At 43.7% G+C, this 11,707-nt stretch overlaps 1 protein-coding gene across 1 annotated transcript; it reads left to right on the top strand.

The window, feature by feature from the left end:
* The first annotated feature begins 205 nt into the window (after positions 1–205).
* Positions 206–11,357, top strand: LOC143036911 (facilitated trehalose transporter Tret1-like). The gene is made up of 3 exons (XM_076204896.1): positions 206–1,016; positions 2,730–2,880; positions 8,789–11,357. The coding sequence occupies exons 1-3, from the start codon at positions 798–800 to the stop codon at positions 10,009–10,011; spliced, it is 1,593 nt and encodes a 530-aa protein (XP_076061011.1). The 5' UTR covers positions 206–797; the 3' UTR covers positions 10,012–11,357.
* The last annotated feature ends 350 nt before the right edge of the window (positions 11,358–11,707 follow it).

The raw sequence follows: 11,707 nt of genomic DNA on the forward strand, positions 1-11,707 counted from the left end.
TCAACGTTGAACTTCTTGAACACGTGAATGTAATTTACCCATTATGAAGTGAAACTTGCCAAGCGATACTATTCGAGAATTAAATCCACTGTCGCTTGGCAGGGGGAAGTTTGTGATTTATGGCCACGTGACGGAGAACCTTGACGACTCACTGCAGAAGAACGTACCTTGCAAGCTCAGAGGGCATTTAGTCGGCCACTGGCCATGGTAGCGTCAAAGTCGTCGTCTTCACCAGTGACCCAATCTCCAAGTAGTGCATCCCATCCTGTGAAGACCTGTGTATAGAATGTATACACACCAAAGAAAGAAAAAAGACTAAGATCACGTAGATATAATCTATGTGAAATTCCCTTCACGAAATATCCATCACAAGGCACTACAGAATATTTGGTCTTTGAGAAAAAGCAAATGGCGATCGTGGTTTTAACTGAAAAATTATAATCGTTGTCATAGACAGGCAGTCGTCGGCAACAGACCCTTGTTTAGTTTTTGCAAAGTCATGAGGTGATAGTGAACTGCTCTCCGCAGAGTTACTCCTTTTGGTGGATGAGAAACATAGCCCTTTAGTTATTTACAAGACTTAATTCCTGATTGAAAAGAAAGACGATCTCCTAGATGATCCTTCAGTGTTGTCCTTTCATCTTGCACCTGCCGTAGTTTCTCTATGGAACCTGGTTTCCTGGAATTGTCCATCTGAACAACTGTACTAATTTCTGTCTAGAAGGTAGAGCCTCCTAGGGGGTACCCTTGTATCACTCCCACCCACCACTAGTTGCTTGGTCTTGTTGAAGAATACCATGTGCGACAAGAAAAAGCGCCCGAAGAGCAATGCCGCCCCGAAAGTCTGCGCAGAGATTAGTCAAGAACCTGGCACTGGAGTTCGAAAGGACTTCGAGGGACCCACGATGAAGGAACCGGAAGTCGACCTCGAAGCCATCACCCCAGCGCCACCGGTCGACCTGGCGAACTTGTCGCAACAGTTCCTGGCGGAGAGGAACGTCTCTTTCGTCGTACAGGTGCGAGGTGATTTAGTTTTTCTTTATTTACATGCAGTGCCACGTTCTCTCTCTCCCGCACCCCCTTCCCCCCCACACACACCCTGAGACGCAGAGGCTGGGCCTTCGGCTGAACTGTACTTGTTTGGTGTGAGTTAGAATTGAAGAAACGTGATTAAGGTGTGTATCCCTAAATTAACCCCACTTCATATGCGCGGGCACACATACACACACTCACACACGCACATACACACGCGCACACACACACATATACACGCACACACACACACACACACACACACACACACATACACACACATACACACCCACACATATATACACGCACACACACACACACACACACTCGTGGGCGGGGAGTTGTGGTGTGTGTATGCGTGTAAGGTCACAGAATTACCCATAGATCGGTCATATACGAGCTCTGAGCTCTCTTTCGGGAGGGAAACAGCTGTCGATCACGAGTCCAACACGTGATCCAAAGGCCATGGTGAATAACACACACACACACACATACACTCTCTCTCTCTCCCTTTCTTCTGTGCCTCTTACCTTACCAGCGCAGTTTGTCCAAATTACTTAATTCGGTGCCACGTCCTCCATCAACCCCCTCCCTTACCCTCGGCGATCACAATTCGATCTCTGTGCCCTGCAACCGCTCGGGGACACTGCTGGGATGATGACACCCTCATTGAATTTTGATCTGGCCGGTGTCGTCAGGTGATTTTATTCAGCTCAAGGGGTCGGTTTGGGGACAAAGAAAGTGGTGGTTACACAGAAATTAATAAATGAATAGATAGGTAAATAAATACATAAATCAATGATTAGATGGATATATCAATGAACAAATAGATAAATCAGTGATTAGATTGGTGAATAGATATACTGTATAAGTAAATACATAAATAGACAATATAATGTACATAAGTAAACAAACGTATAAATAAATAAATAACAAATGACTAAACTAACAAATTAATATATAAATCAAGATATAAGTAAAGAAACAAATGGACAAACAAATGAGCAAAAATTGTACTTAACGACAATGCAATGTCAGGCCGAATCCTAATTATTTTTTCTGTATTTCGGTCACGCGACTAAATACGTTCCCAACTCACGTTCATGAAACTGGCACTGCTTACAAACAATAGTTCTTACCTTCCAGGACCCCATTCCATTTCTTTACCGATGTAACCAGCGTTTCTGTTCTTAAAAGAGCGTAACACAGCTCCAAGATGAACTAGAAAAAAAAGCGTCGCGATGCAGGAAGTCTTTCGGTGGTATTAAAAAATTATTTTCTTATATAAATCTTATATAAATCCTTGGAAAGAAAAGATTTTTTTAAGAATACAACCGTAAGAATCTTACGGTGGTATTCTTAAAAAATTCTTTCCTTATATAAATCTTATACACATCCTTGGAAAGGAAAGATTTTTTAAGAATACCACCGTAAGAATCTTAGTGGTATTCTTAAAAAAATATTTCCTTATATAAATCTTAAATAAATCCTTAGAAGGGAATTCTTTTTTTAAGAATGCCACCGTAAGAATCTTACGTTAGTATTCTTAAAAAAATATTTCCTTATTATGAATCTTATATAAATCCTTGGGAGGGAAATATCTTAAGTGGTATTCTTAAAAAAAAAATCTTTTATAAATCCTTGGAAGGGATTTTTTTTTAAAGAATACCACCGTTTAACGCTTTTGTGCTCTTCAGGTCTTGGTGACGGTGGTAGCCTCTTGGTCCACCTTCAGCGCCGCCACGCCCTTCATCTTCTCCGGAGTCGTCCTTCCTCAGATCACCGACGACTCTGAGTCTGAAAGCAACGTCACCCTTGTCCTCGAGGGCACTGACGTCGCCCTCTTCAGTAAGTGTTACCTGGTCGAGTATTAACTTCACTCCCTCTGCCATCAAATGAGGTTATTCGAGAAAAAAAGAAATTAAAGACGCCAAAGATCATCTCGATTAATTTTCTTCAGTAAGTCTGACCTCTTAGGGCAGTGGTTCCCAAACATTTTTTCAGTTTGTTACCCAATTTAACATGCCACATTAAGGATGTTACCCCTTTCACAAAATGTAGTCAACATTGATGTGGCTAAATTGAAATACTAGAGATAATTTCGTTTATTTCTTGTATTTGAGTAATTGTGCATCTCTAATGACTACTGCCAAAGATGTAGACAACATCAGTGGGATGGATGGAGTTGCATGCTTGAAGCTAGTTGAGGAATTCTTGGCTTCTTGGTTTTCAGAATTCTGATTATTTTTCTTGTCACCCTTCCATTACCGGATCCAGGGGGTAATTTACCCCCAGTTTTTTGGGTCCATTATCTTAGGGGATAACGTTCAGTCCATCTGCCACCAAGCGATGTTAATCACTTCAGAAAAAAAAAAAAAAAACAATACGCCCAGGGGTTAAATTGTTCTTGATTAAGCCTCTGGGATTTATGTACGGTGGACTAAAGAAACGAGACGAGAAGGGTAATCGAAGACCTTTTGGTCCGTAACGAGGTCAGAGGCATAAAAGTAAACAAACGCTCAAATTATCCGATTTCTTACTTTCCAATTGAGGGAAAACCTCTTCAAGACGTGAAGCGGGTTAAAAACCAACCCTGTTAACCCTGAAGCGGGTTAAAAACGCAGCCCCTGTTAATCCTGAACCGGGCTAAAAACCAACCTTGTTAACCCTGAAGCGGGTTAAAGGGTAAAACCAACCCTTGGGACGTTTTGTTCATTAACCTCATAGATCCTGAGAACAAATTAAGAAAGACTACATGTCTAAAGAATGTGAAGATATACTTGGAATAACACAGAAGGGGACATTGCCCAAGCTGGAACACTACACGAATTCTAATTTAGCTATCACAGCTGTGTATGAATTCGGGGCTAAGTATTGTAAATTGGAGAATAGGAAACGGTGGCCTACGAGCTTTGTAGGCCATGGGGGCATGCCGTGAAATTGTGAAGTTTCGTTTGACCCAATACCGAACTTAGATCTGACACTTGCATTTTCTCATCAATGCAACAAATGTGCTAGAAACCCATTTTTCTGGAAAAGTTATTTGCACATTAATTAGTAACAGCTATTTTAAAATTGTACTTGGTTCCAATCTTCCAGTCTTTGTTATGTGAGTAAGTTAGTTCCACATTCCAACACCAGGGCGCCAAAATCACGCCGCCGAACAATTGGTACTCCTGAAAAGAAGCTGGTGGAGTATTATGGGGGAAAAAGGAAGGGCCAAAACAGTTTGAGGAAGACATTGCTAATGCAGCGACATGCACTGAGGAACAGAGGGCTCGCCATCTAGATGCTGCTTATGCCATCGTGAAGTAAAACAACTCATTGTCAGCAGAGGGGCCTCTACCAGGTTGGACAGGTTTTAATACCTTGCTGTGCCACACCATTCTATCCGCAAGCCATGTTGCTTATCTACCCATCATAGATGCCAGCCCCACGGAAATGACCACAGTCAACATGATTTTACACAGGAGTATCAACATAGCTGACCATCTTCAACTTCATGCCATCACCCTTGTCTTTGATCAAGCTATTAAGGCACAACAAATACGATGGAAGAACCAAGTCATGCAGGAACGCTTAGGCCAGTTTCACACTGCAAAGGCATACCTTGCTGTCCTTGGAAAGAGGTTTCAAGACTCAGGGATTCAAGATATCCTGGTGGAATCAGGCGTGATTGCTGAGGGGTCCATGAAAGGTGTACTGACAGGGAACCACTATAATCGTAGTGTCCGTGCTCATAAGCTTTTATACGAAGCATTACATAGGCTGCTGTTGGAGGAATATCTCGATTCTTTGCCAGAGACCAAGTCATTGGAAGTAAGCAATTCAGTGCTTGAACTTCAGGCCGTCTTTCCACATGAAGAATTTTAGGACATCAGCCACTCAGATGATTTTGCTGGACTTTTGAATGAGTTCAATGAGTTCGTGAACCAGAGAAGTGAGGAAAGTCCCACGTTTGAGTATTGGTACTCTTACCTCACTATGGCTGGATTCTGCATTACGGAGGATGGTACCTGGTTTCTTCGCATATAATCGTACCAATTATGCGCGTTACACTCCGATTTACCTGCTAGATATGGTCAACCTCAAAACCACACATCCTGACATCCATGAAGATATGTCAAATAGAGGATTTGTTGTCCAACGTCAACAACGCCATGGGTTTTCTCAAGTTCCAGTGGGACCAAACCATACAGCAAACAGTAAATCGGTCATCCAAGACTAAGGGAAGCATGGCGGAATCACAGTTAAAAGGGGTGCGGTCCATAGATGGATACTTTTCTATCCAGCGAGAGCTGAAATTAGCAACAGGTTAGCAGAAATGGCTGGGAAAACAGATGGTGGTAGATTAATCCAGGATCTCTACAGATGAAAAATCCGTACAAGGTGTAATTTCCACAGTTACAGGCATGTTCAACCCATTCTCCATAACTGATGAAGGTATCGTTAACTTGACTACAGGTGGCGTAGCTCCTCCAGGTATTGAAAAGGACTTAAAGAGCGCTGAAGAAGTAGGGCAGTTGGCCTACCGATGCTACGTAGATGAAAGATTGATTGGTCAGGAGAAGGACATATATTCTCCAATAAAGCTCCAGAGACTAAAGACATTTTCTGATGTTTCAAAGAAAGTGATTAACAAGGACAGAACCAAAACAATGGAATTGAAGTCAAACACTGATCTGTTGGGGAGAATGGTCGTTGTTGGGAAGGCTAGGAATGTGGACATGAAAGAAGCATTGAAGCACAGCTTGCACCCATTACCACCAGCTTTAACAAGCAATGGATCACTGGCAAAGACAGACAAGGCAGCACTGCGCAGGCATATCCTAGGTCTTCACTCTCCTGACACGGACCTGCCAAGATTGATTGGTCAGGAGAAGGACATATATTCTCCAATAAAGCTCCAAAGACTAAAGACATTTTCTGATGTTTCAAAGAAAGTGATTAACAAGGACAGAACCAAAACAATGGAATTGAAGTCAAACACTGATCTGTTGGGGAGAATGGTCGTTGTTGGGAAGGCTAGGAATGTGGACATGAAAGAAGCATTGAAGCACAGCTTGCACCCATTACCACCAGCTTTAACAAGCAATGGATCACTGGCAAAGACAGACAAGGCAGCACTGCGCAGGCATATCCTAGGTCTTCACTCTCCTGACACGGACCTGCCAAGTAAAGAGTCAACTGCCTGGATTTTGGATGGGATGGCACTGTTACAAGAAATAAAGGATATCCCATCCACCCTTGGTAAATTAGCAGGCAAGGTGCTCGAGAGGGATATCTATTGCCAGAAAGCATGCAGCAGGGAGAATCGATTTTGTACCTGATCGATATCCACAGCAGAGCATCAAAGGAAATGAACGGGAGAGGCGGGCTTCTGCTGGATTTCAGAGGATTAAGATCACGGGCCCAGACCAAAAGACACCACGGCAATTCAAGAAGTTCCTTGGGTGTGGTGAAAACAAAGAGCAACTGATTGAGTTCTTGTTTGAGCAATGGGAAAATGTCTCCCCGGAGAAGCTAGAGGGTGTAGATGTGTTCATTGGGCACAAAGACAGCTGCCATAGGTTGAGGGATGTTGGTGGAGTCATGGATGTGTTGACATTAGAAGAGCTTTCCAGTGATCATGAAGAAGCAGATACTATAATGCTGCTTCATGCTAAACATGCATCGGATGCAGGCATGTCAAATGTCATCATTCGCAGTCAAGACACCGATGTCTTTGTCATAGCTGTTGCCTTTTCAAGGTCAATCCCTGGACTATTCTTGCACATTGGTCCATGGAGTGACTGCCGTACGATCAACCTGAACAAGATGGAAGAAAATCTAGGTGAAATGGTTTCTGAAGCCCTCATTGGAATTCACTGTTTTACGGGATGCGATAGCACCAGTGCATTCAGAGGCCAGGGAAAAGTTAAATACTTCAACATGATGACAAAACAAGAGGATTTTCAGCAGTTATTCCAGGCCCTTGTAACAAACTGGGATGTAGATGAAACCATCCTTCCAACTGTTGACAAGTTTGTGTGCTCGCTTTATGGAAAGAATGACGAGGATTCGGTGGACAGTGCCAGAGAGAAGATCTTTGGGTATGGGTTTAAGATCGACAGCACCCCCGCCACACAGAGACAGCCTGGCGAATCACCTAAAGAGAGCAAACTATCAATCGGCCATCCATAGGAGATGTCTTCAGAAACACATGGAATGCCCTTCTCCTAATGACTTTGGTTGGATCCTGGAGGATGGTTGCCTTGTCCCTGTATGGATTGACATGCCATATGCACCGGACTCTCTCTTGAAGTTCATCGCTTGTGTTTGTAAAAAGACTGGCTGCAACAAGGGAAAATGCTCATGCCGTGAACATAACCTGCCCTGCACAGAACTTTGTAAATGCATAGACTGCTCAAACTTTGAGAAGTCCAATGAAGTTGAAGATGAGGTGGACCCAGTGTCGGAACTGGATTCTGAGGAAAGCGATGTAGAGTAATTGAAGAGAGACAAAGTTATCATTAGAGAGACAATTAAATGTACATACTTAGAATACCTAAATTTAGTTGGGGACTTGTAATTAGCCACGAGATATTTGAAATCAAAGGATTCTCCCTATTAAGTCAAATTGGACTTACCATGTCAAAGAGAACATGTGTCGACGTTCCCTAAATTCAAATTCAGGATTTGCAAAAAGGTGAGATGGTTTAAGTCATCACATTCATTGATGCATGTTAGGAAATAGATTGAAATAACTGCATCTGATAGTCTTGAATGGCATGACAGAGCGATTTTGAATGGAATGGCATCATATTTTTATCTTTTTGATATGGTGACAAGAGGGTTAATGTTAATTTCAGTGAAACATTCAGAAAGGCCAGTCCTAAATAATATGATACAGTTATTTTATTGAATTATTCTTACATTCTTTTTGGAGACATTCTATAGTTTGACACTGATTATTATCTCAATATCTGACTTTGGCCCGTGTAGGGTTAAAGCAGGTTTTTTTCAGAAGATAACTATCATGTGGGTACATTACCCATACTCCAACAGGCTATATTTGCAATGTTTTAATTTGCATTTTACCGACATTTTGACCAGTTTGAGGAATTTTACCTTTTACAGCATGTTATGGTCCGTAGAGGGTTAATGTGCAACTTTACGGCCAAGAAAACTCCATTTTCAAGCAGAGCACCCCAAAATTACCCAATATCAAGTGTTTTCAGGTAGTTCGCTAGGATGTCAAACGAAACTTCCTTTCTAGGCCTATTTGCTCTTTTCCTGTACACTGCTATCAGGCAGTGGTGGAATGCCCGACAAAAACCTGCCATGTCTATCAGTGGGCAACTCATATGTCATGCGTTAAGTATCTCGTGCTAGCACTCTAATTACCATAGAATAAACATAATCATAAAGTTAAAAATATATATTGCAGATGTACCGGAGCGGTGCTCCGGCAGCACTGCACTGTAATTAGGTAAATTTGTTAGGTAGTTCTTAGTTTACGCGGTATATAGGGACCGAGAGGCATCGCGTAATTAAAAAAAAATCGCGTAAAGTAAATGAAGGAGTGGGGGCTGAGGTGGTACCAAGGTATCAATTTCCTTATTATTATTATTATTATATATATATACTGTATATATATATTTTCTTTGCTCCAGTAGAAACAAACCACATCATTCAAATAAAGTGTATTATTTCATCAATCGCGTTAAACCAAGTTAGCATAAAATTATCTGACATAAATTACCTGTACTTTTAGGCAGCCTGGTGTACCTTGGTGCTGCTGGCGGGGCCTCTGCCGCTGGTCCTCTCCTCGTCCGCTACGGCCACCGCTTCACCCTCTTCTTCGCCCTCTCGCTCGCCCTCGTCGGCTGGCTCATCATCACCCTCAGCACCAAGGCCGTTCTCCTCCACCTCGCCAGGGTGACCCACGGCCTGACGGCGGGGCTGACGGGTGCCGCCAGCACCCTCTACGTGATCGAGCTCTCCCACAGGAGACACCGGGGGAGCCTCTCTTCCATGATTGAGTTCGCCCGGGGCCTTGGCTACCTCTTCTGCTTCGCCGTCGGGTCGAGCTCGCTTACCTGGAGGAACCTCGCCCTGGTCATTCTCTGCGTCAGCCTCCCGCCCCTCCTGGCAATCGTCTTCTGCCCAGACTCTCCCCGGTGGTTAGAGAGCCGGGGCCGGCACGAAGAAGCCCTAAAGGCGCTCGAGACCTTCCGAGGGAGCAAAGTGGACGTCAGCTTCGAGATGCAGGAAATCAAGGACGCGATCAACCTGGCCTCGGAGGAGACGGAAATGGCTGTTCTCATGAAGCGACTTCGGGAGTACAAGAGCAAGACGACGCTCATCGTACTCGGGGCTCTCCACTGCCTCTGGCCCTTCGTCGGCTCCCCGCTCCTGGTCACCTACACCGTACCCTTGTTCCAGGCCGTGGGGAGCCCCATCAACATCTACGTCAGTGGCCTGATCCTCACCCTGGTACGTGCCAGCGGACCCTTCTTCTGCGTCCTCTTCGTGGACATGGTCCGCCGAAGACTCGCCTTCCTTATCATCTCGATGCTCTCCAGCTTGTGTCTCATCGGGCTCGCCATCTTCCTCTTCCTGAGGGAGATGAACGGGGAGCTCTGGGCGGAGTCCTTCGACTGGATCCCCCTCGTGTCCCTCATCCTTTACACTTTCTTCGTCTCGGCGGGGGAGAACATCATCCATATGATCAGGGGCGAGAACCTCCCAGCTAACGTGAGGTCCATGGGATGCGGGATCCTCCTCACAATCTTCTTCTTCTTTGAGTTCGTCGTTTCTCAGACCTTCCCTCTGTTGACGAAGAGCTTGGGTTTACACGGCACTATCTCCATCTACGCCATCATCTGCCCCGTCGTCGGTCTCATCCCGATCATCTTCCTGCCCGAGACAATGGGGAGAACTCTCGAGAAGATCGAGGCCAGTGTTCTTCGTCGCATGAGCCTCTCCGCCTTTTGAAACATTCTTGTCGGGTGGTGTCTTGTCAACTTAGGAGTCCTTTGAAGGGAGTTTCTCGCGTTCTTCGTTGCTTGAGTCTATCCAAATTCTGAAATATCTTTGTCAGTGTCTTGTCGACCTTGAAATTCTTTGAGGGGTGTCTCCCCTCTCTTTCTCGGCTTACTGGGAGCTTTTCATCACACCAGTCCTCTGGTCTTTCTTACCCGGTGGCTCTCGCTCAACCTTCTGCTTACAAGTCTCAAAGCCCAAGACACTCAGCAAGTCTTCTTGGGTTTCTAAAACCCCAAAGAGTGACTGTTCTCTTGTAGGAGTGTGTATGGAGGCGGAACAGGCTTACCTCTACCCCTTCCCCCACAATGAACAGTTACAACACAAACCAACTCCATGTAATTCTCATTAAAATATATATATATATATGCCTATGTATAATTGCTGCGCTCCTTGTAGAGCAGCAATTTTGTGTTAATCAGAAAAATAAGCATATACGAGTAACCGTGATTTATCATTGTGTATGCAACTGGCCATTGGTGAAGTGTCCATCAAAAGAAACACCAAGCGAGTAGTATGGAGCCTTCATTAGTACAGGAACAGTTGCTCCCAATCCTTCTTAACTGTCCCTAGGCTTTGGTGACCTTCCTCCGGGTCCTCCTAATCATTCTCAGGGTTTAAGTGCCAAAACTTTGTGCTTGCTAAGAGCTCTTAACACGCAGAACGTTGTACCAATCGAGGCTACGTCCTCACTTTGCGTTTCTTTTGGTTTACTATTGTATTCATGACTTACAATTGTAATCTGTGGGTGTAGGTCAGTGTAGCACAGCGCTCCTTCCTGAAACGCGTCATAGATATTCATTGTATGTTGGAACAACAATACATGCCAAAAGATGTATATGTGATCGACTTCAGGAAAGCGCTGATACACAAGGAAAAAATATATCAAATGATGGTTCAGGAACTCTGCCATTGTGTTGCAATCTCTTCAACATAGTGTGTTGTGAACAACACGCCTCAACAGTGCAGTGGTACCACTCTCGACCGCTAATTTAGCGGTCCGAGTTCGATTCCCGCCCAGAAGAAGAAAAAAGAAAAAGAAAAAAAAAAAAAAATTGGGCATATACAAGTTCTGGGCTCATCTGGGAGAAAAAAACCGTGCCAATCATGAGGCCCAACATGTGCTGCAAGAAAGTCCCTATCCAAATGGCAGGAGGAATAAGTTCCTCTGTCCTTAAATTAAATGGTGTTTCGTATTATGAAGCACTGGTAGGGTACAATTAACCAAACAACAGTGGTTCCAGTTATGCATGAGAATTCCTTGGGCCTTCCATCTACATTTTTTCTTTTTGCCAAAATAAAACTACTGTATATATATATATATATATATATATAAATATATATATGTAAAATAAAAAATAAATATAATAAAATATATAATAAAAAAAATTCCCTTTTCCTCAGGGTATTGATTATAGTTGTGCACTGTTGCACTCCCTTAAACCTGGTTATTCTATCCTATTCAGCCCATGAGGGACTGAACAAAATGGGGTCTTCGTTAATCAGGACCTTGTTCCTGCCCTCATCCCTAAGCTGTACAAAATTGTTGGAACAAGAACTGGCTTTATTTGTAGCTTTTTGTATTCCGAAAGAAAAAGAGGAAGAGAGAAAGAGGATGGGATGAGATGGAGAGAGAGAGAGAGAGAGA

Source organism: Oratosquilla oratoria, chromosome 21 (genome assembly GCF_046742065.1).
Source record: "Oratosquilla oratoria isolate Oo_2021 chromosome 21, ASM4674206v1, whole genome shotgun sequence".
NCBI classification, from domain to species: Eukaryota; Metazoa; Arthropoda; class Malacostraca; order Stomatopoda; family Squillidae; genus Oratosquilla; species Oratosquilla oratoria.